The sequence below is a fragment of the Strongylocentrotus purpuratus genome, unplaced genomic scaffold, assembly GCF_000002235.5.
Source record: "Strongylocentrotus purpuratus isolate Spur 01 unplaced genomic scaffold, Spur_5.0 spur5_scaffold_19, whole genome shotgun sequence".
Taxonomy (NCBI): Eukaryota; Metazoa; Echinodermata; class Echinoidea; order Camarodonta; family Strongylocentrotidae; genus Strongylocentrotus; species Strongylocentrotus purpuratus.
Window position 1 is genome coordinate 708,836 of NW_022145604.1, and position 25,236 is coordinate 734,071.

Below are 25,236 nucleotides of genomic sequence, written 5' to 3' on the forward strand. Positions count from 1 at the left end.
AGAACACCGACTGAACTAGATCGCAGGTTCGATCACACCCCCTTCAGATTAAGCGGATAGTGCTGGAGAGGTACCAGGAGAGGGAGGGGTGGTACGGTGGGCAGGCACGGTACACGGGCACGTACCCTTAATCAAACATTTAAGAAAGGGGGTTGCAATAGATGAAGGTGGGTAGGTGGAGAGTTGAAGGGTGGATATGGTAGAAGGTGAAAAGGCGAGGAAGACAAAAACACGTTAGTCATGTTAAAGAGAGAAAGAGAAAGAGAGAGAGAGAGAGAGAAAGAGAGAGAGAGGTAGAGAGAGAGAGAGAGAGAGAGAGAAAGGGGGAATGTGAGACAAAACAATAAAATGAGAAGCAAAAAATAATATGGAGGAGGAGGGGGAGAAGAAGAAGAAGAAAAACAAAAACAAGAAGAAGAAAAAAAAAGTAGTAGAAGATAAATAACGAGAAGACAGGATTCCATTCTCAGACCCCCTTAATACTCCACGGTACGACCAGTCTTCCCCTTCAAATCACAGCTTCAATCTACGCCATCGCCCTAAACCACCATGTTCAAGTGGTTGTAGATTACTCTACAAGTAAAACCAATCCTCGTGTATTTGACGCGGGTGTGATGCATTCTTCATCTCGCACTTAAGATGAAGTGTTCTTGATGCATATGATGTTGCATATGATACCTGAACTTACGTGACATTTAACCGTCAATATAAATTGAACAAATAGCCTCAGTAGTTTTTAGGACCCTCTTCAAATTACCAAGCCCTGACATGATACTGTTGGATGGTCTTGAAACAAAGGCATGTAAAGAGGTTTCGAGATCACAGCTATACACCACAGATGTAGCGTATCACAGCAGCCCTTTCATATGTTAGAATACGCCATGGCAAAACAAAATCTTATTATGATAATTGAAATACAGATGGACCGCCGGACAACGCAAAGAACAGAATTATCTCATATCAAAAATGCGATGCCCCCCTTTTTTAATAGGGAAAAGAATAATTAAGAAAAAGAAACCCAGGAAAAGGTAGGAGAGGAGTATGGCCTATCTAGAAAGCCCCCCCCCCCATCCATAATGTAGAGGTGTTGTGGTCTAGTGGATAGGTTCTAGTGGACAGGGTCCGCGGTTCAAGTCCCGCCGCGGCACAAATGCCCTTTGACAAGACATCTGTCACTCTTCACCCAGGTGTGAAATGGGTACCGGTAGGAAGGAACTCCTTGAATGCTGTGAGCACCGAAATCGGTAGCCTAGCAGAGCCGGGGTGATATTGAAGCGCCTTGAGGACTTTGCAGGGTGATATCCAATACTATTATCATGCCTGGAGCTTCTTTACGCAACTGCGCGGGAGTACACAGTAGCAGAAGTATAACATTAATTGTTTGAAAAAAAATATGGAATTGTTTTCTGCTTTGGTTTTATACAAATAGATGTCCTTGATTAAGATAACAATGTCTTCGATATTCAATCCTTGTCTCATGCCAACTGAAATATGAGCTACACGACACATAATGAGGGTTGCATTACAGTTTGAATAACAGGACTAATTGTAATGAAATATTACGCTCTTGGGCAAGGAGACAGATACTATTGCAATCACAACATCCATACAAGACAGAAAGTCTCTTCATTTATGGAGAAGACATTTCTTGGGAGACATAAGATATTGCTATTTTAGAATTTCAGTTAATAAATGTAATTGATTGAAAAACGGGGGGGGGGGGTTTGAGGGGGATGAGCCCCCCCCCCCCCCTGAGAAGCTAAAGAAAAACTCAATTTGTGCGATTTGGTGTATGTTTTTGCCAGGATATCATTTAATATCATCACTTCTGTGACTTTTTCCAGCAAAATACCAGTTTGTCAGTGACGAATTACAGTTTTTGTTTTAAGCTAGTGAAATCCTTGCTTCTGATTGGTTAAAAGCAGTTTAATCACTGATTTTCGTCATTTTTCATTGAAAAAAGGCTTTGTGAAACGGGTCCCTGGTTTTTTCCCAAGATAGTAATAAGATAATAATATACCGTACTTATATAGTGCATATCACAATATGTCTCTATGCGCTGTAAGGAAGAGTAAGAAGGAAAAGTGGATAGAGTAACATAAGAAGAGTGAGATATGCTCAACATACTTCCTCTCGTTAACATTGGAAAGTATGTTTGAAAAGAAACGTTTTAAGACGCGCCTTAAAGTTGTCAACAGTATCACAGATTTTTATCAAGATTTTTCGGTAATTTATTCCAAAGATACACTCCGATCTACAGTAGATATGAACGCATAGCGTGTCATATTGATATGAAAAGCTTTGGCGGATGTTAGCCCTGCAGGTACACGCACCTGTTTCTAGAATCAGATTAATCGAGATCATTTACACAGTCTATCAGTGAATTCAGTGACCTTTCAAAAGCTGTGATATCTGTTCTTTTGATGTAATACGATGATCGCAACTTCTTTGGAAAAATCAACTGAAGGCAAATCAATTCAATAGCTTTGTGCGTCACTAATTGAAATGCAGGCACGTGACAATGACGTATTACGTCATCCGAGCATGGTTCCTATGGGGCATACAATATGGTATCGAAATTGCCCTTGAGTTCACTTTTGTGTTCTTGGAAATAGATTTCATTTCATTTATTTATTTCACTCTCTTTTAAAAAACATAAAAAGTATACATATGTTAATACTAATAATAATAATCATAATAGCCTAATAGTCAACTCCAAATTTTATCAAACCGAAACGGAAATTCTTTTTGCCCAATTGATCGTGATTGATTGTTCATTAAAAACATAAGATACAAGGAAGTGAGGAATCATGAAAGCCAGAATTGGCTTGATGAGAATGATCCCCAAATAAGTACTTAGCATAAATAAGATACAAACTTATTTTATATAAAAACAACATCGTACAAACATTCAAAACAACAGAAGACAGAGGAAAGATAAAGATACGATGAGGCAAAGACAGTTACAGGAAGATAAGAAGAGAAGGAAGATAAGAAGAAGGAAGTTACAAGATGTGACTGTGTGAGAGAATCGTTGCAAAGTTCATGTTGAGGACTGAATATCTTTCACGGACGAAAGAAAGATCAGACGATACTTTCTTATTCCAGGGTCTTTTGACAAGAAAGCGTTTCGTGCATCACATACAAAAGAGATGGTTTACAACTCTGTAATGGATGCTCTTATTTGTCATGAAATGCTTTCCAAACATTTTGTCATTTCATATAAGAACATCAATTATTACTGTCATGACTGCGGTAATCTAATACAAGAAGTTTATCTCAAACTTTATTACGATTATTCAATTTGTATACCAAACTTCGTTGGATTGCCAATTCGTTTATTTTATTTATTTATTTATTGATTTATATATTTTTTATTTTTTTGAGGTGGTTGGGGTGTCATTCATTCCCTGTTTGCGACATTTGTTAAGTGTAGATGTCCAAATCAATTGTGTGCCAACAATATTCAGGGCATATTAGTATGTCATACGCTTAGGATAATATAGTTTTAAATGCAACCTTCCAAACTAACAATATTCTGTCACACTTTTTCTTCAGGACCGTGACGTCACAATGCCATGAGACCATGTGGGATCATAACCAATCCATAGAGTCTTCAACGCACACCTCTCTCACTATGGCATCTACGGACAAAAACACTTCTATCGCTCCCATGATCACAGCATTCACATCCGGAAACCAACTCTCCGTAGAGAACTGGCTCGTTCCAGCTATCTTCTTCTTAATCACGCTGATCGGAGTCGTCGGCAACTTCCTCGTCATCTACGTGATCATACGCCATGGTCAGATGAAGACAGTGACGAATTATTACATCGTAAATTTAGCGATCACTGATGTATCTTTTCTGCTCTGCTGTGCACCCTTCACTGCAATTGTCTATGCCATACCGACGTGGATCTTCGGAAGGTTCATGTGCAAGTTTGTCTTTTTTATGATGCAGGTAAGAAGGGGGCAGGGGTGGGAGGGGGAGGGGGAGAGGGAGGGAGGGAGGGAGGGGGGGGGGTGTCTTCCATGGAAGGTGGAATTGAAGACGTTTGCAAATGAGTGCATACGTGGATCTAGAGGGGGTGGGGGTGAAACCACTAACAAGAGAGATAGAGAGAAGAAAAAACACAACGAAACAAAACAAAAAACAAACAATCAGAAGAGTGCGGGGGGAGAGGGGTCATCAATTCCATGCAAAATTAACAAAATTCATTTTCTTGCTTGGGGACAATACCAATTCTTCTAAAAAATCCTGAGTACCCCCAACTCTGGTAGGATAGAGAATGAAATGGGACGATCCTGGGTGGTAATTTGATGGCCTCGCCAACAAATTCAACTTTTTCGTATCAATCTATTCACATTTATGAGTGATCTTCGTTTATGGAATTCATATGGAATGCTTCTGTCAACTACAAACTTCATTTACGGAGATAAATATACCACTTGTTGTTTGTTTTTGGGGGTTATCTTAATGTTTCGACCTTTTACGACATTCTACCATTTAATAACCTTCAGATACACGGACCATTAGCATTAACCATTAACATGATTGGGAATATCCATATTTAACTATCTTGTGAGCTGATACAAAATAAGTAGGTCTATGATATATTTTTCCTAGCCTTAATACAATAAGATTGTCTCATGAAGACAAACCATCAATATCCTTTGGTCAGACCAAGGGCTTCAATTACCAGATTATCCAGACTCTTTATGAATACTGGCAAGCACTATCAACATTAATTATGTGCCATCGGCCATCCTGTTCTGCAAATAGTTTGTCTGGTGCGTTTAGAGATCGACTATGGATTCCTCGTGGATCCGCTACTGGCTAGTCCATGACAGCAGCGGTCGACCTATGGTTCGATGATAAAGGGAGCACATCGACTCATCAGACACTTCGAGGCGCTTTTGTATTTATTTATAGTCCTAAATAAAAACTGAGGGGATACGCATCCCTGCAACCCCCTCCCCTAGCTCCTCCGGCCCTCTACCGTCTTTGGAGAGAAGAAATAGCCATGCAAACATCTGCTGGCTAACCCTCACGACCTACCCCATCTTTAAGTCAACAGAATATGAGTTTTCATTCCTAAAGTTCAGAGCGATAGCATGATATCAAATGGTGTTTTTTTTTAAACCCCTGTCGTTTTTATATTCTGTCTTGTCTGTGGAAGTCATTACTAGACAGACTGAGTCGGATCGAAATAGATAAAGACGCAAACACTTCAACATCAAGGACGTCTATTTCGATGTCAAAGTTAGATGCCGCAGGAGAAGGGAATTGAAACATAAAGACTTTCCTTTATCAATTTACTGCGTTTTCTCCGACCTATCAATTTATTGCGTTCTCTCCGACGTATCACGTATATTAAACAGACACATTGTTGACCATCGTTACGTCTTGTCTCTTTGATTATGATCACGATTTCATCTGAACGGAAATGAGAGGCAGTACCCAAAATTCGAATACTTGCATTGTACCCTTGGATAAGATTTGCGAGATAAGATACAAATTGGCTATTCCTGGTTACTAAAAATGTTGTGCTAATGCACTACATTCGCACAATAGTCAGTTTCGGCGTAGCCATTGCCAACATTATTATGTGTTATTATACAACATGGTAATTTGGACAACTTTATTGTCAAGGAAGCAAGCAAGACCCCCTAAATGAATAGCAAAATAAATGAACGAACAAACAAACAAACCTACGCAAGTAAGAAAGTCCTTAATAATCCACAGATAAGTACTTTTAATGCAACATTCAATGAGAAACGTCGGTGAAAGGATGCGTTTCTTAACGCTGTTGAATTCATTTTCGGTTAGGGTAGTTACTCAACTGAATAAACTAATATCACACGTTTAAAAAATGGAGGTCTTGATACAAAAGTTCTTCAATTATCCAAGGTGTAGACGTGGTAGAAGGGATATTGGTAACTTCAGGACACTTCAGTTAATCGATTTTTATCCCCAAAATTGAAAGTCCGTGTAAATACACGCAACACAGCACGCCCCTAAGATTGCTAAACTTTGAAAGTTCATTGCTTCAATATCTCACCCCCGGTCCAGCCATGTTTGCAATAAGAGCTTGGTCGAATAAGCCACTTTAAGTATTCTCTTTCATGTAATTAATCTCGAGTCTGGACGTGACTTTATACCCTCCAGATATCCTCGGAAATTAAAGTATGGCATTTGTATTTGATTTTTCTAAAAGGGTGAAAGTTAACCCAAGATATCGGCTGGACTGAATTTCGGGGTATAGTGTTTAATGTTCAGTAAAACGAAATAACGTAAGACAGCTGGGATATAAATCTAGTTTGAATACTTCAAAGTTCAAATTCAAAGATGAACCAAAGCGACCAGTTATATACTGTTGCCGTGTTGCGGTCACAGTGCTTAAATTAATGTATCATAATATATCGCGCTTAATGATAAATGAATCTTAGTTTTACAGAAGTATTTCACCCCTTACCCTCCCACACATGTTATACATATAGTAAGAAAAATCAAAGTTTGTTCACATACATATTAACAGGTCGCGATCGGGGGAGTGGGCGGGGGGGGGGGGCGGATGGGGTCGATTTTGTACATACTTCGAGCCGAGTGCCCACCCCTCCCTGGACATACGTGTTCCGCTTGTCAGAGATCTTAGATGTTGTTATGGCTTATGCCTGGATTACATTTGCCCCGGGCGCCGTACGATAAATTAGTCTACGATTTTTTGTAGACATCGTAGGAGGCTACGGGCTACGATGTTCGTGTTTACATTATCTACGAGCATCGTGCCATTTATTGTATTGGCCCTTGGGGGCAGGCCGGGGCAAATCCGTACAGAGGCTGCTCGGAGATTGTACGGAAATCGTGCAATTTGCATGCAGTAGCCGTGCAGTCTCCGCAACCTCCGCACGGAAATCATACGGAGCTCGTGCAGCTTCCGTGCAAAGGTTGGGCGGAGAAGGCGCGGTGACCGTACATCAACCTTGTGATAGCTGTGCAATTGCCGTGCGAATGCCCCATGAGTCTACAATCTCCGTACGATTTTCCTTGCCCCCATGTTCACCGAAAAATCGTACGTTTGCTGCACAATCAGTGCGAGGCCTCCGGGCGATGCCCGTGCGGGGATTGTGCAATGCCACCTACGACATGTATACGGGCTACGGGCTTACGATTTGTTCAAATTTGTTTAACTTCTCGCGAAACAAAATCGTAAAGGCTGCGGAGCCCGTGAATCCGTACTAAAATCTCACAACCGCCTCCTGCCACAGAGGCCGCACGGAAAAGGGAATACGACAGGATACGGGCTCCGCAGACTAATCGCAGGCCAAATGTAATCCAGGCATTAATTGGAAATGTGAGAGAAAAAACTGTCATGTCTTTCAAGACGTTTTTATTTTTCCAAGATATATTTTTTTCCAAGCTTATTTTGACAAGTTTGGTGTGGGTGTTTCAAATTATTACAGAAAAAGCACGTGTATCATAATCGTTTCCTATTGTATTGCCGATTTAGTAAGAAAACTATCTGGAGACCCTAATACTTTTGTATTTTGTTTACAGTTGAAGCTTATGTATAGTTCCAATTTCTACCTGGTAATTTGATTCCGTATAGCAGCTTTCTAGGAGTCCTCCGCATTTCCTCTCTTCGATTCAAATGCAACATTTAAAAAAAAAGGGTAGAAACGTAATCACATTGATATGTTATTGATTGGAACAACTTCCTTTGGCTAGACTGGGATTCAAAGGTATTTAAGAAATCTAACTTCTTCATGATTTTTATCCTGAACAAAAAAAGGAAACAACTTTTAGAGTGCTTGACCATGCTGACAATTGAAGTTCCCTCGGAGGAGTCTCACAACCAAAAATGCTATCAAATAACAGGTATCGGAAGCTGGATTTCATTATACCTCTAGGCATTATCGATACTCGTATCTCTTTCCGGTATCCTTCATTTTAAAATCGTGATTGTTTCACACAAAAATGATATCCTCATTTATTCGTCACGCCATCACCGAAAGTAATTTTGTTTAAATCGTTTAGCTGTGGTATGATTTGTTGCCATTGTGGTGGTATTAACAACCACGATAGACATGAAATATAAACTAAAAGAATAAAACCCTGAATAAATGGGTAAAGTGCCTATATTTCCGAACGCTACAATGATTGCTTTATCGAAACCTTGAATCTTCGCAAATTAAAACCTCACCACTTCGAACAAGCAAAATGAATAATTGGCATTTGATAATGAATATTTACAGGAAAGTAAGTAGAACAAAATCTTAAATTTCTGATAAGAGAAATGTTACCTTTATATATATATATATATATATATATATATATATATATAAGAAAACACATTCCTTAATATAAGGGCTTCCAAGATTTCTTAAATGCTCACTTGAAGCATGATAATTTGTTATGATCACCATGATCATCTAGCATTTGTAACGCTTACACTTATGTTTAATGTCGCTTTAAAATTAGTAGTCTTATCCTGATTATATTAGTCTACATATTGTTCTTATAACCGACAGGCATTATGTGGCATGAACACCAGACGAGACGAATGCATATAATGGTGCTCATATTCAGAAGAGTTTATCAAACAGCACATGCCGCTCGCGGCGCAATTGACTTGATTTAAAAGAGGGCTCAGTTTTTGTTTGCACCGTTCACCCGATGTCAAATAGCTGAGAGATATTGGACGGGATTGATGACATTTGATGTCAGACAATGGTATCCCAGGAGACACCGCCCGTCTTGCTATGGCGGAAGTTCAACATCCCCATAACTTAATTTAGTTTTCATTTCAAAATTTGTTTTTCCTTTAAGCCCCACTGTCCTACTTGTAGCTACTTGCTCCCTCTATATATAAAACTTCCCAAATCGGTGCATGTTGGTCCCCCGTGATCCTCTTTTTCTTATGTTAGTTGAGAGCTGAGTTAATGAGATAGCCACCTGTCAGTGACCTCGCTGTGTGGTCTAATCCTTCTGGGCCAGTAGTAATGACGGTCTTTAAGCGGGAATGCATTGATAGGTCCTGAAAATCATGTGCCTTTTACCTAATGTGGATGGAGGGGAAAGGGCCTCCAGACCCCCTATCTTGAGGGACAGAGAGAGAGAGAGAGAGAGAAAGAGAGAGGGGAAACCTACATGTAAGATCGAGCATTATGTGCATAATTGCCATATATAAATGAGGATGCACATTTTGATTTAGGATCTTGGAGTGATTAATATAATGTATATGTTAAAGCAATAAGTCAATAAATGGTGGATGCAAGTTATATGAATGAATAATAATTGATATTTACAAATAATGTTTAACTTATGACGTACATGTATTAAACATAACAAACGAATCAAACCTTATGGTACGATATTACACATCTCTGCTATTCTAATTCATTGAATTTTTTTTTTTTAAATCATGATTTACGAATATGCCCTCAATTATCATAAGGCCTATTTACAATCAGACTATGAATTATATCTTTCTTCAAACCCGATATTCCATCATTGGAAGTGCATAACGTCTGTTCTTCTCTTCAATCTTAATCTTCGCCTTATGTCCTCATTATTTCCACACACATTATAAGCGCATTTACCGCAAACCCATTATTCCTTTCCTGGAAGTGAATAATGTCTGCTCTTCTCTTCAATATTAATCTTAGCCTTATTTTGCTCATCGTTTCCTTTCAGCGTTACATGCTACAAGATAAATTGATAGAGTCACATGGACATTGAAATGCCAAAATGAATTATTCGTGATCTAGTCTGGTCGATCACGTACTCATCTTATTCGTGCTTTTAATATGGCATTATGGAACAGAAACACGGCGTTCATGTCATTGTGGATGACAAGATAATGTAATCCAATCCTGATTCTGACTCTGTTATGAGGATGAAAGTTTTTCCTCTTTTAATGTGGAGTGAATGTCTTCTGAAAATATGATGAACTGTATTTAAAGCAGGACTGCATTCATTGCATTGTAGCAACTTGAGCCCTCTATATAGCAAACAATGCCTAAGCGGTACTCGTTTCCCCCTCCATGATTCCCCTTTTCTTATGTTAAGTGAGAGCTGATTTGATGAGATAACCACCGGGGATAACCACCTGTCAGTTACCATGCAGGTCTAATCCCTCTTGGCCAAACTATTACAGACGGGCTTTAAATAGATTATTATATATAGTGGGATTTGTATCGATTAGATTCAGTAAGATAATTCTTGTCATTTCTTTTTAATTTGTTTATATTATTCGTCTTATTTATTTATTTCTTCTTCTTCTTCGAAATCTCCTTCGAAATCGTCTTCAAACTTTTCTTCTCCTTCTACCTTTTCTTCGACTCATTTTTTCTTTTTCTTCTTTACAACCTTCTTTACATTCACCTTCTTCTTCTCCTCTTCTTTCTCTTTCTTCCTATTTACATCTTCTTAACCTTCATGCTCATCTTCAATTTCTTTTCTTCGTTTTTTTTTAAGCACGCTCATTACCTCCTTTTCATCTTCTTCGTCGTCACAAGATGAGATGGAATTTGAACTAAATTGATGGCTGGCCTTGCAATCTATCTCAGAAAAGGTTTTTGCCATCTAACCTCAAAATCTAGGGCTCTTTTCAGAAAAGGCGACACACCTGGAAAGAGCGATGCCGTCCGAGATTGACAACAATCATTGTCATGGCTATTGGCGGATGTTGAAGGGGGAAAGGGGAGGCACAACCGTCCCATGCCCCCCCCCTCTTCCTCACCTCTTAGAAACCCAAGTGGTATACCTAATAAGTACACGAGAATATGTACCCTTTTCAGGTAATGACTTATTTTGTTTCTTTGCTTGTTTGTGTGTCAGAGTCACCCTGTTGGATTTGTTGTGGTCCTGTTTTACACCCACCTCGATTGCGATTTGATAATGTAAAATCCAATGTTTTCGACGATGCTCGCAGCGCCTTTCACATACGTCATCATCCCGAACACTTGAACCCCCATCGACTGCGAGAATGAAAAACCACCAAAGGTGTCATGTCACTTGGCTTCATTTAATCGATATGTCATGAAAACCCTTTTATTTGGAAATCAAACTACTTCAGGTGTTTTGGGAGCAGGGGATCATTTCCATAGTGCATTTGAAATGCAGAGAAGAAAAATGGATCTTTGGGGGCAGCATGAAATATGCATAAATCATTATACAGTCAGTAGGTAGAGAGAAATTTTGGCAAAGAAATGCTCTCTTTTCCAGATTTTCGAATGATTTATGATGTGGATATGATCATGTTTTTTTTTAATTTGAATACTACTGATGTCGAAGACGAATAATGAAGGGAGAATAATGATAACTTTTCCTGTAGACCTAACACATCTACAAATGATTTTGCATTTAAAGATTTGATATGCAGTCATTGGCAAAAGAGGAGGAGGATTTCTCTATTGCCGTTACAGACGCCCTTCACGAAACAGTAGTTAATAATGGATATATCGTCATATTGATTCACATAATATGCCTAACATTAAAAAAAATTGAAAAAATCCAGGTCGCCCTTTCAGAAAAATAAGCAAATATATATAACAATTGTTATTTAAAAAAATGAAATGATAAAATTTCATAAATACTAAATTTCATCAAACATCATACAATTATTTGCGAAAGAAGGACTTTTTGTAACTGATACATTCTTTAACAACAAAACATTGCTGAATAGATGAAGGGATTTTACAATAGTCAGAATGATAAGCCTCACTCCTCAATGTTTACTCAATTTCTTATTTCTGTAAGTAAGTCTGGGGTATTACGTTTATCCGCTCAAGTAAATCCCGATGGCCACTTGTTATAATGCTCCCTTAATATATTCATCCATAGAAAAGTTCTTGACAACCGCAAAACAACATGATCAAGGCAAGGGGCTTAGTGTACCTATGTACGGTTTGAATGATATATCTCTTATCCCTCAAGCCACGCTTAGCGAAGGATAGACGAAACGTTGAACATCTTTTATTTTCTAGAATTGCTCTGAACTTTATTTCTTGTTGGCAATGTTTAAAAAGAAAAAGTCCTTAAAAAGATTATATCACAAATGGTGTAATCGTAAACATTTAAATTTGCCCATTATGGAAACCTGAACAGGACATCTGGCACTTGTCATTTATCATAAATGATGTAGTCGTGTACAGCATTTCGTTTAACCCTACTAAGGCCGGGGGGGGGGGCATTGTGCCCCCCTCCCCGCCTCCACAATTTTCCCGATTGCTCGTGAACGCATATGGATGGCGCCCCGCCGCTTGCTAACTTCTTTCTTTCGAGTCTTTTTTTTTTGTTGAAAATCGGACCGACGGTTACAAGGTCACGTGACCTTTTGTCTTTGCATGTCAGCCCGAAAATCGCTCATTTTCGTGATTTGTGTACAAAACATATGGAAAAGTCATTTTTCCTAAAAACAGATCAAACATGGGTTATTGGGTCTTTTTTAAAGTTTCGGTGGTTGTTTCGGGAGTCATAATAGTTGAATTGTAGTAAGAAATGAAATAAAACAACAAAAACAATGAAATAGATAAGTTAAAAAAACAATAAAATACATAAGAAATTATCAAAACAAAGAATAACATAAGGAATAAGCTTAATCTTCCAAATTTTTTTGTCGTATTATTATTCAGAATGGTCTAATGAATATATGTAGTGAAAAAGAAGGCTTAAATATGAACAATATATGATTTATGGGTAAAAATGTGATTTTTATGACATTATTTGCATAAATTACCATAAATATGCAAATGAGTAAATTTTTCTAAAAATTGAAATTATCATATTATTCTATACACTTCACTTGACATGCGTGCAAATTTTCGCGGCGAGATCGGGGGGGGGGGGGCCATAATGGCCCCCGGCCGTACTAAGACCTCAAATAGCCCGCCTTTTTAGGGTTAAATCATGATGTCTGACGTGAGAATATCATATTCCGTTCAAATTAGAAGAAGGTGTAGCCATCCCTAGCTAGACATTGTAAGGAAGGACAAAGACATGGCGCTTGTTAATTCCAATTTTATTTATTTTCTGTTACTCGGTATTGCACTTTAAATATTTGATTATTCTATATTGCAAACATTCACCTTGATATATTTCAATGTTTTTACATTCTCTTTTTAAACTATTGACTTGACATTATTGTGTATGAATTTTGAATGATTTTATTTGAACATATTGTGTTGCATTCCTGTACGTATGTTGTTAGGGGCCCCATGGGAGACCAACTGATGTTGAATGGGCTACCCCGTACGAATAAATAAATAAATAAAAAATAAAAAATAAAATAAAAATAAATGGGATCGTTGCTGCAGTTTGGAGTAATTTTGAACTCCAGGGCCCTGTTTCACAAAGCCTTTTTTCGATGACAAATGACATAAATCAGTGCCAAATCTGCTGATAACCAATCAGAAGCAGGGATCTCATAGCTTATAACAAAAACTGCAATTTGTCACTTATGATAAGTTTTGTGAAACGGGGCCCTGAACTCATCAAGGTTACTAATATCTTCCTGAAGCTTTTTAACAGACCTTAAATCACTATCACCCTCCGATGATTGCTGTGCAAGGAGCCAAACTTCAAAAGACCGACCAATTTGTAACATTTATGTCCTATCCTTGCTCCTTCTTCTTCTTCTTCTTTTTCTTCTTCCTTTCCTTCTCCTTGTAATCGTAAACATTCGCACTGATCATAATCAGTGCTAAGTAGCAGCTGTCTCAGTTTATTTGTCGTTGGTATGAGGGATGCTGTATTTTTGTTCTTAAAGAAAGGAATGCAGTGGACTTGGGGGACATTTTTCGATTCATCATGATTAAATCTGAGATGAGAATAGCTGGGAGCGAGCAAAATTATACGACAAGGGTTGTCGGGAGGATCTTAAAAGGAGAAGTTTACACATTAACATGATTTAATGTGTCTGACAATGATATAAAACTCTTGCGCCCCAGGCTGAGGTGAAATGTGCAAGCTAAATGGTCCATATCTGTCAGTCAGACACAGCCGAAGAAAACTGAGTGAAAACAGCGAATGTGGCACAGTAAATATGGAGCCCTCAACGTTCGATGCTGGTGTGAGGAAATAAGATTTGTAGGGGGAAACTTGGAAATTTATATCATCAATATAGAAAATTAAAAAAAAGAATTAGTGCAAAGTGAGGCATTGACGTCACAGACTCTGTGCGGTGAGTTGCCAATTTGTCTTGTGATTTTCAAAGTTTTCATGCTATTAAAGACTCAAAACTTTCTTATTAGTTATCTGATTTTGCTCAATTTTTTTGGATTGATTTGTCAGATTTTTCTACTTCTACTGAAAGTAAGTTTTTTTTTTGGAGTAGACTTGCCCTTGAAGTCTAACTGTGTGTTTTTTGTTATGTTTCACTATTTTGTTTTCCTAGTGGTGTAACCTCATATTGACTTTGTATGTACGCATGTAAGTTAGAAATTTCAGATAAAATGTGACAATTTTTGGAGATGTTCACAGATTAAAAAGGAAAAAACGGGAATATTATTTTCAAAAGAGCAAGGAAATTCACAAAAGGGGTCATAAATTCAAAGAGGAACTTGCGACTCGAATAACATATGGTAAATGCAGCGGAAATAAGTTTCTTTCTTTTTGCGAATACGTATACTTTATAATCCAAATAAAGGTTCATAATTTAGAGCCAGTTTTGTAACTATATTTAAGCAGGAGGGGTCATATTTTGTTGAATATGATCTTCCATGCCTTCCAATATGGCGTAATTTTCAACCCCTCTAACAGCTATGTAACCCTTTGAAACATTACACCATCGGTCTCATAATGTTCCTTTATGGTAAAGTTTCAACATTTCTATGGTTCTATAATCATAGTTTCACGTCTTTTAGTTTGTAAGCCTGAAATAATCATGTCTTTTATCCCTGAATAGGCAACACATAAAAGGAAAATTAATAAGTGAAGTAAATCAAAAAACATACTTCACTTTGAGGATGAACACAAATCCATTAGCAAGTATGTATTTATGTTGGTATCACGATGTTAGGATGGTAAACTATTGGCACCGACTTATACTAATCTCCGCTTCGAATCGGCGAGCTATTTATCATGTCATGTTGTCTTAGTCTTTATCATTATTGTTATTACTATTATCATTATTGTTGTGTATCATTATGTATCACTATAGTTATATTTTCTCTAATTCAACTTTCCTAGGTCACGGCCCAAGCAACATGCCTGACATTGACAGCAATGAGTGTTGATCGATACAAAGCGATAGTACGTCCTCTGCAATCGTTGAAGACCAGAACGACTCGAGCGGCTGTCATCATTAACGTCTGTATATGGGCAGGTAAGAACTGGGGCGGATCAAGATTGTTTTAAAGGGAGGGAGGAAGGGAGGGGGAGGGGGATCCAATTCCGGAATTATGTTTAAGGGGGCACATCGGGGGGGGGGGGGGGGGGGGGGGGTAATTGCCATGTATTATTATTGGGCTGGTGGTGCCCCCTTAAAGGGATTGGGTATCTTTGTCTAAGATTCTGTAACAAAATTCTGATCGCCTGTCTGATTATCAAGATATTTATGATTTGAAATCGAAATGTCAAAATTCTTTTTTTCTAACGGTTTTTATAACACTACAGCCAGTGCCTATCCGACAGGGAATCTTAATAACGAAATGACGTTACCAAGCTCTGCATCTAATGAAATGGCTCCTATATACCTGTACATGACACGCGAGGATACTTCTCTTTCCGTGACTGAAATGACGTCACAGGTTTAATATTCAGCATAGCAAGAGGGACACATGATACATCGGCCTTTTAGTAAACAATCTCTTCACCACTTCTCACCCCCTCTCTCTCTCTCTCTCTCTCTGTTCTATCTCTTTCTCTCTTCTATCTCTTCTCTCTGTCTTCTATCTATTTCTCTACCCCCCCCCCACACACACACACACACACTCTCTCTCTCTCTCTCTCTCTCTTTCCCTCCCTTCCCTCTCTCTCGCACACTACCTCACCACAAAGTCTGCAGTTCAACCGAAGTTCGATGCACGCAGCGCGCGTAATACCGTTAGTGGAATTCTTACGTAAGTTTATCCCTTACAATCAATATAGCAAGGTATCAATATACTCTGGGGTTTAGTATCTACAATCCCGATCGGATTCAGGAGACTACTACCAACATCTTTTATATCCCTCTCCAACGAAAAGGATCGAGAACGTATAATTTAAAGGTAGAGATCAGTTCTGGCCAGGCGATTGCATTGTGAAAGAAACGTTGCGGAATCGATCCGAAAAGGTTGATCATCTAGCATATAAGTATTGGTGTGTACTGCAAGGTTCTGGAATTATCAAAATAATAAGAAATGTGGCCCAGTCTTGGTAATGTTACAAACACTGTACATAGAAAGCATATTGCTCCGGTTGTCTCATTTTCGCTCGCTGGATGTACATAGCAGACGGCAATCGACGGATTGGACGACACTTGGTAGTGAACTTGTATGTGAGATTGCTTTGCTAAATATAAAATACAAGAACATTTTCCATATCTTTAAGATATGATTGATATCTGATAATTAAACAGTTATTAAATAAACCTAGCAAACTACATAATAAAATGAAACACTTGGCTTAAAGTAGGGGAGTTTAATGTGGTGCACAATTGCACCCCTCTGTAAATAAACGAATAGTCCATGGCGATCATGAATATTCATGTTTTTGCTAATACCTCGGCAAAATGCTTGCCTATACTAAATGGAAAAAATACGGTGGGGGATTAGCTGAAATGGACATAATGAACCGATCACAACTGATCTATGATAATTCATGCTTGTTATCCTTCGTGTGCTTGACCTATAATCTTACAATCGCTTGGCAAATTGCGTCCAAAGTTCGACTTGTTCACATGTGTTATATAGGCAATGGCGAGCTAGCGACCTATTTTGACCAAATTACGGTGGGTGACATTCAAAAGTCAATGGGACATGAGGGTTCCAATGAAAGAGCTAGTGTCAACGTACGTCGGGCTGGATGTGCTTTTCGTTTAAACAAAAAATGAACTTTTAATGATTTTTGGGGTAAAAAACAGTAGGCTAACATTATTGGCTGCTGGACTCTGACGATAGGGGGCGTTGTCCAATGAAACTATTCGGAGCCATATGATGTATATGGGACTACGTGACACGTGCGCGATATCTATCCGGTCCAGATAGATATAATAATTAACAAATATATCAATTAGTAGGCAATTTCCCGGCAAAATTTGTATCACCACGTATTAGTCAAAACATATTCTTTCACATGATTCACATGATTGGTAATATGAACTTCCATTTCAATTTTTGAGGGGAGGGGGGCGTTTCCAAAACTGATCTTTACCTTTAAGAAGGGATTATAGAATAACAATTCGAAGAAAATGAAGGGGGAAAACAAATTAAGAGAGTGGACACCGGATAGATCGTTCATTTTTCAGTTACCACATAACGAACCACATTTCATAATATTCTGACAAGTAAACCACGGAGATAATTTGAAAATGTACTTAAACACAAAAAGGATTCACCGCATTAATTAAAATAGAAAAAAACCACGAAAATTGATCTCAAAGGTAAAACCAGAAATACAATCTACGTGCATGTTGTACATTGAGGAACTTAGGACTGAAAGCAAAATATAGAAGAGAAACAAAAAACACTTCTAACAAATGCTTTACTAGTATATAAATAACAAATTATGGGCATACATAATGCAAGAATAGACAATCGCGATAAAACATTTTAAAAATTGCTGTATGTTTTTGTTAGTTTTGGACATGTTCATGTATTATGAACGGTTCGTTCGTTCGTGTCTCCTTAGTTCAACGCTCTTTACTGATCGGTTAATATCCATCGTCAATTAAAAGTCTCTCTTAAAGAGATATAAACTGAATAACTTCACAATATTTGCTGACAAGATTGTTCGAAATGACAAAACAATACATAGGATTTAAATTTACATCACTGCTCCATTAAAATCATTTTAATAATTGTCAGGTCATAATTATTCAAATACGGCATGAAATAAAAGAGAATCCACAAAGAAGTCGCAAAGCGCGGACAATGAAGGAAAGTCAGAAAGTTCTGATTTTCATGAAAAAATCCCTCTGCACTGTCAACTTTATGGAACTTCCTGAATAACTTTTATGATTTTGTGATAACAATTAGAATTGATACACGTACAGGTAAGGTTCAAGCAGGATAATTGGGATACGTGTATTTTCTCCTTACGGACACCGTAGGCCGATTTACATCATTGTTGTTTATAGTCATCTACGTTCCGTCACAAGAGATGAGCTCGAAAGGGTAATTCGTGTTAATCAACTTGGAAACTTAAACATAAAACGCTAAAAAACGAAATTTCCCTCACAGCAAGTAACGATATGGGTCAGAAAACTAAAGTCAACTTCGTACTTATTGCGTAAACATTACCTGTTTTTTTTTTAAATATTTTTTACTGATGACTAAATCAAGAAGACGATCTATGTTCTTTTATTGTCTACTTATTTTGCAGACAGCAGGAAGAAAGGTTGTTCGTAATTTAGTCTTCGAAGTCCAGAGGCTATGTGCACCTAATCTTCTCTTACCCATAGGCTATGCCAAAGCACGCATCAAGAAAAGTAATCGTGATAGGTGCGTTCACATAAGGAACATTTTGTTGATTTTTAAGTGCAATCGCGTTACTAAACTCATCAGTGATATAAGGATAGTTCATTTCTAAAACAGGCTACATCCGTATAGCAACAGCTACACAGTTTCACAGTTTACAGTTAACATTTTCCCGCCCAACAATTTTGTTTTGCTGCACTGTGCGCTGTGTGTGCGTTTCCTATAGTGAATCGGGACTGCAGTCACAAAACAGGCTAAATGTGGGCCTATATTTAGAGGAAGACAAAAAAACAAAAACATCAATCAACAGAGAAAATAGGGCACCTTCTTTTTTCAAGGGGTAATTCTATCGTGTTTAAAAGAGGATCAAGTTCTACTTCGGATCGATAATGAAAAATAGGGGAATCACCCCCAACTTGTTTATTTGTTATTTTGCAGTATTTTGGGGAACCTATAACTCTTTAAACGTGGCAGTGAGTTTGAAACATCAGACTTTAGTATGCCCGGCAGACGCAATGGAATAGCAAATATGTTGACAAACCCCGTTAAGAAGAATCCCTCAACATTTCACTTTCTCTTTCTTCTTATCGATCTCCCTTGGGACTAGAAAGGTTTCGTTGATAACTTCAATTCAGACGGTGCGAGGAGGGTGAGGTGAGAATCTCACCAATATATCGACCGACCAAACAAAATGCAAACTTTGAGAAAAACCCGTCGACAAATAAGAAATCTTTCAAGTTGTCTAGAAAATCTTTTATTTAATGAGAGCATTATTTGTTTTCACCACCCCCGAAATCTTGGGATTTATTGATGAAATATATTCTCTTTACATTGTGACCACGCATTTATGTTTTCTGTGATATAGTTCAAGAGAGAAAACATATTTTAGAAATCATAGAATTCCAGTAAATATAATTAACATACCAACAGAAATTGACATGCGAAGGAAATCATAATGTTAATGTGTGCATAGTCAAAGGAAAAAAGAGTAGAAAATAATTAGTGATCACAGCGTGCGTTTTCGTTATCGGATTTTATTTTTTTCCTGATTTTTTACTGCTTCCATTTCTCTTTCCTTTCTTTTAGTAAAAGGGGCTAATTCCCTTTTAACCTACCGTTTATTGGTTATTTTCATTCCATCCTTTACCGCGGTGTGTTCTTACATTATTCATGTTATTGATTGTTCGTCCTCAATGTCTAGAGATTCGACCTGTTTCGACTCGCTTCTCAATCACTCGCAAGTCGATGCGTAACCGATGCATGTATCTCCTTGTTATGTTACGTTCATCGTTCAGTACAAACAATACGCTACAATTACGGAGTGCGGTAACAATCACGTAATTCCTATTTCCAGTCTTTCAGTGCTGGCTATTGGCTTATCATGGGTCCAACATTCGAGGTTGAGGGGGGGGGGGGGGGGGACAAAAGAATCTAGGGCGGGGTAAGGGGTAGTACCCGTAATACTTTTTGAATGAAATATGAATTAATAAGGCCACCATCTAGGGGGATAGGATCGAGTTCTTTCACTTTCCTTTTAGTTTTGTTCATTCTTTCCATATTTTTGAAAATCTTTATTTTAAGCTTCCCCCTTTCCTATCGTTTTCCACCTACAAAAGGCGTCAAAAACTGAAAAGAGTGTATTGGTAAACATCTGGTATTATTCAACGATCTAACAAAAGAAATAAATGCTTTTAAAAACAATTTCATAGGAAAACCTAATGCATTATAAGATCCATCTTGATAATGAGATGTTAGGTAATGTGGGTTACTAAAACAATGACTTACGGGAAAGACGTTGATCAGAATATATTTAGGGGCCTACCGCTCAATTTATTTGATTTTCATAAGCCAATTTCAGACGATGCGATTGAATATCTAGGGTACCCTGGTGATATTAATTCTAAATCCTCCCTCGTGGTCATTGATATGCTTCATAGTGGTCAGGTTTTTGAAAACAAGAAGTAGGATATACGGAGTGAAAGTGGCTGCACTTTCGGACTGGCTATCTCCGATATGATTGCTGTTTTAAATCTCATTCCTTTTCACCCTCTGCGCTTCTTTTATTTTCTGTGTATTTATCTCACTGCATTTCCACTCATTCATTCATTTCCGTTGTCTTTGTTTCCCCCACACGGCCATGATTGCTTTTTTATTGCAAATTCTTTACATCACAAAAGGAAACCCCAATTTGAGAACGGTGAAAAATGGGAGAGAAAAGAGGAATATTTTTTAAAGAGGAGGAATACAGAAAAAATAAGAAAGCATGTGGAAGCTATGCGGTGACTGTAGTTAGATGTGTTGAGGGAGGGGGGGGGGGCACGGGGAGTGAAACAGAATAGCACATGGTCAAATGGATCTGTGTATAACCCTTTCCAGCCAATGGACAGGAGGGTGGCCACGCCCCTGGTGCCCCTGGTTATATACGCCTTTGCTTCTCTAAAAAAGATGCGCATCTTAAGAGACCCAGATTTGGTAACCTCTCCACCCGTTGCCAGGTCAAGTGGAATAGAAAAAAGGAGAACCCTAAGGCAGCATTTTCATGATGTTTATTTACAAAACACAGTGGTAATGAATGAAAATAATAAAACATAATAAAATTGCCCCAAACCGTTGCATCGTGTGCTTGCTAAGCGGCTTGGCCGGATCGAAATTATTGCTACGTCTTCTTAAACAGTGTTGTAGAATCATGAATGTGCTAGAAGGGGCGTCCCACTCAAGATTTGCTCTCGATAATCGTGCTCTTTCAAAGTATTGTCGTGGTGAATTTGAAATCAGCGCTCTCTCGCTTTCACCACGGAACGTCACCTGGAGTGCCCTATTGTAAACATTTTCCTGCTTTAATCTAGGTCAGTGTGTATTCAGATACGTAAGGCGTGGGGCCAAGATGGGCCGCATGGCTAAATTAGATTGCGAGAAGGGTATAGTTATTGCATAGGCGGGGAAGAGGCACTGATAATAGCGATGTTACCCTCGTTGATTTCAAGTGGAAATACAAGTGATCTAGTGCGTTGAGCTCGGGTCGGACACCGAACCAGTGTCGTAGCGTGGATCCAGATATTGAGGGGTTACCAACACGGGGGGGGGGGGGGCACCATCTTTGATACTCTGTGGATGAACTGCAGACTTTTAAAGGGGAACAGCTGGAGATGACGAGGGAAGGGGTTGTAGAATCTCCTTTTCACGTTGCCTACCCTCTCCTCCTTTCTCCTTATCTCTCTCTCTCCGCCCTTTTTTTTTATAATAATAATAATAATAATAATAATAATAGCCTAATAGTCCACTCCAAATTTTATTAAACCGAAACGGAAATTCTTTTTGCCCAATTGATCGTGAGCCCGGCAGCCACTGAGCAGCGCCAGATCGACGTTGCTCTATCCCTTATTGTTGAACGCCAAACAAGGTAGCAACAACTCCCATCTTTTAACGTCTTTTGGTATGACGCGGCCGGGGTTCGAACCCACGACCTCCCGGTTGTGAGGCGGACGCTCTACTGACTGAGCCAACACTCCATGTAATTGAGTGAACATGCACCCCATGTGCCCCATGCTTCTTTGTAGGTACACCACTGTTTTGAACACTTCCTAAATGTCAGTTGTTATAAAACAGAAGAATTCACCGAGAACCGAGACTTCTCTATTTGATATCGATCGTTAATTTGTTTGCACTTGATAAAAGCCTGACCAACTTTCGTATAACCCCTTTTATGTAACAAGGCATCCATAATCGAAATATAAAATAAAAACAACAACAAACTTTAACTCATATACTCTAAGGTGGAATACATTTCGATCTGGCTATCAACGTAATTTGGCCGTTCGAAATGTTTACCACCTTCCATTTTGTAATAGATCACGCAGCTTGCTGAGAAGCCACAGGGCTTTAAACTCTAAACTTTAAACATTACTGAAGTTAATGCCTTTCTTGAACTAAGCAGACGTTATAGTACACTGAACATGCCCGAAACATATTTCCAGTCCTCTCATCCGCCGCCATTTAACAATCTTTCATTTTAGCATAGGACTAGGTAAAGGTGTATCAGAACGACAGTTCTTCAAGCTTATACCTATTGTCCGGTTTTTTCTAGTCCGCCTACATCATTGATTTATTGCCGTTGAAAGGGTTTGTGTGCATTTTTTCAACTTGCGCTTTGAAAAAGACAACCTCTCATACAATCCTGCAGGATCGGTTTTTGTTATTGAAATCGTCGGTGTTTTCACATCTTCTATAGATCATAATACGATGTACATTAGTACTGCAGAATTAAAAGGCGTCTTATACAGTAGTTGGGGTTGCTCAACACCCACCCACCCCCTTCCTCCTACCACGATATAAATAAGTTATTCCCCCCCCCCTCTCCATTGTTTGTCTTCCAAATTCCTTCGCTCTCTCTGTCTCTCTCTCTCTCTCTCTCACACTCTTTCTTTCACCACCCTCACCCCCGTATCATTTGCACACGGCCAAAAATCCTTCTAATCTTTCTTCTCTTAATCTAACCCATCATCATCATAAACTTCAGGTGGCGCTGTAAAGCACTGCTGTGGTCTTCACGAGAGCAAGCCATGCAACTCTTTCACCTGCCATTTGTGTTGCACCTTTCATTCCTTGTCCAGACACTTTCTTGATATCATCAGTCTAAGATATTGGTGGACTTCCTCTATCCCGTTTTCCTTCGAATGCTCCTTGCAGTATTAATCTTACCCAAGGCTTTTAAATGTTCATTTTCTGATACAGGTTCTGCGTGTGCAGCCGTACCTACTGCGATCTACTTCGACGTGGCACAGTTCGGTGACGCCTTAGTCTGTATTGACATATGGCCCCGCCCTGAAATCCTTTACCCTGGCTACGCCATCTATGGCATGGTCGCCCTCTACCTCGTGCCTCTCACCATCATCTGTGTCTGCTACAGCATCATGCTCAGGAAACTATGGCAACGCGTCTCGCCTGGGGAGCAAACTAACAACGCTCAGGCGTTGATGGCGCTGCAGCAAAAACGCAAGATTACTCGGATGATCATGGTGGTCGTGTTACTGTTTGCTCTGTGCTGGCTGCCTCTGTACATCTTCACCACGTGGTTTCGGTTGGATCGTAACTTCCCAAAGAACAATGGCACCTATTTCTTCAAAGTGTTCGCCCATATGCTCTCATACGCGAACTCGTGCGTGAACCCGTTCGTGTATGCATTCTTGGGCGAGAACTTCAGACGATATTTCAAGAAGGCGTTCCCTCTGTGTTTCAAGAAGAAGGATGGAAGCGGAAACTCAACTAGAACCGAGCCGATACCGACGGCTCATCAAAGAGTAGCCGACGGGGAAAGGACTCAAAATAACAGATCAGCGATAGTGAGATAAGAATTTTATAAAAGCTTCTCTGTTTATGATCTTTAATATTATTTCGATTAAGTCGTAAATATTCCCATCGTTATTTTATCACTAATCGTGTCTCGTCCGTGAATATAAGGTATCATATCGAACTGAATGCATGAGCTCACAAGAGTGGGTTATGAATCCATGGTTTAAACTTCGTTAAGCGTAGTAAACGCATGTGCCCAAGTACAATGAACGGACAATATACACTTCTGAGCGCTTATGTACACTTACATAAGAACCAGTTGAAGGTTAATTCATGGTTGTTTAGATGATGGGTTACATTCAAACCCCTTTGTGTGAATTCGATCCAATGTTTAACAGTATTAACATGGATGGTTATTTAATCATTTAGATGTGTATTGCCACGATATGTAGAATCAAAATTTCAAACTTTGCTTAGTTGGACTCGGCACCCAGCTTGAAACATTTGGCACTCTATCAACTGTTCAGAGTGGACAATATTTAAATGCATGAAGTTAGTGCATTTGGTTAGTAAACGCGAGTATTATCAAACGCGGTAAAGTACTTACTTAAATAGCACCTTGATTGCATATTCATAGAGTCATTCCCCAAAACATTGTATTTTAATATATTTTACGTATGTATTTTTGTACATTTTTTGTTCATGTATGATGCAGATATATACTTTTATAAACTGACATACATTATGTGGAAAGAAACATCCTCATTCCCTCTTTATACAAATAATGTAGTCAGTTTCATAATATTGAATAGGTATAACATAAATTATATATATTTATACAACACCTACGTGGATCCCTGTCATTTGATTGGAGGATTGTTGGTCACATGATATTCAATAGATGGTATATTGCACGGTCGTTCATTTTTGGTTATATGCAGACTGCGTACCTCTCTGCCGTGCGCGCGCGTATCCCTGCGTGTATCTGACGCGAAGGCAATCTGAATGTAATCGAGAAGGCTTGAATCCAACTTGAATTTATCTTTAATATAAGGAATAAAGCATAATTTGTTGATTAACGTTCTATTAGATCTTCTTCGATGTTGTATAAACCAAATAATGAATGTTTTTCATTCGTTCAATGGTGCGAATATTTTCATTCGTTGAAAGATGATCATTAATTCTATTCAATGGAATTCCATTCAATAGAATGTTAATCTTTCAACTCATGAAAATATTCGCACTATTGAACTCATAACCATTCATTATTTGTATAATAACACGCCTTATGTACATTCGTAATCCCATATATTTGTGTTAATGGGG

General features: G+C 38.6%; 1 protein-coding gene across 1 annotated transcript; it reads left to right on the forward strand.

Moving 5' to 3' along the window:
- The first annotated feature begins 3,370 nt into the window (after positions 1-3,370).
- LOC100889710 (G-protein coupled receptor 54) lies at positions 3,371-24,628 on the forward strand. The gene is made up of 3 exons (XM_030989988.1): positions 3,371-3,961; positions 15,194-15,329; positions 23,353-24,628. The coding sequence occupies exons 1-3, from the start codon at positions 3,587-3,589 to the stop codon at positions 23,967-23,969; spliced, it is 1,128 nt and encodes a 375-aa protein (XP_030845848.1). The 5' UTR covers positions 3,371-3,586; the 3' UTR covers positions 23,970-24,628.
- Positions 24,629-25,236: the final 608 nt, after the last annotated feature.

Excerpts from the sequence above, each read along its gene's own strand:
- LOC100889710 (XM_030989988.1), top strand. The coding sequence starts at position 3,587 with ATGTGGGATCATAACCAATCCATAGAGTCTTCAACGCACACCTCTCTC. Across the intron at positions 3,962-15,193 it reads TTGTCTTTTTTATGATGCAG|GTCACGGCCCAAGCAACATG; the intron begins GTAAGAAGGGGG and ends CAACTTTCCTAG. Across the intron at positions 15,330-23,352 it reads TAACGTCTGTATATGGGCAG|GTTCTGCGTGTGCAGCCGTA; the intron begins GTAAGAACTGGG and ends TTTCTGATACAG.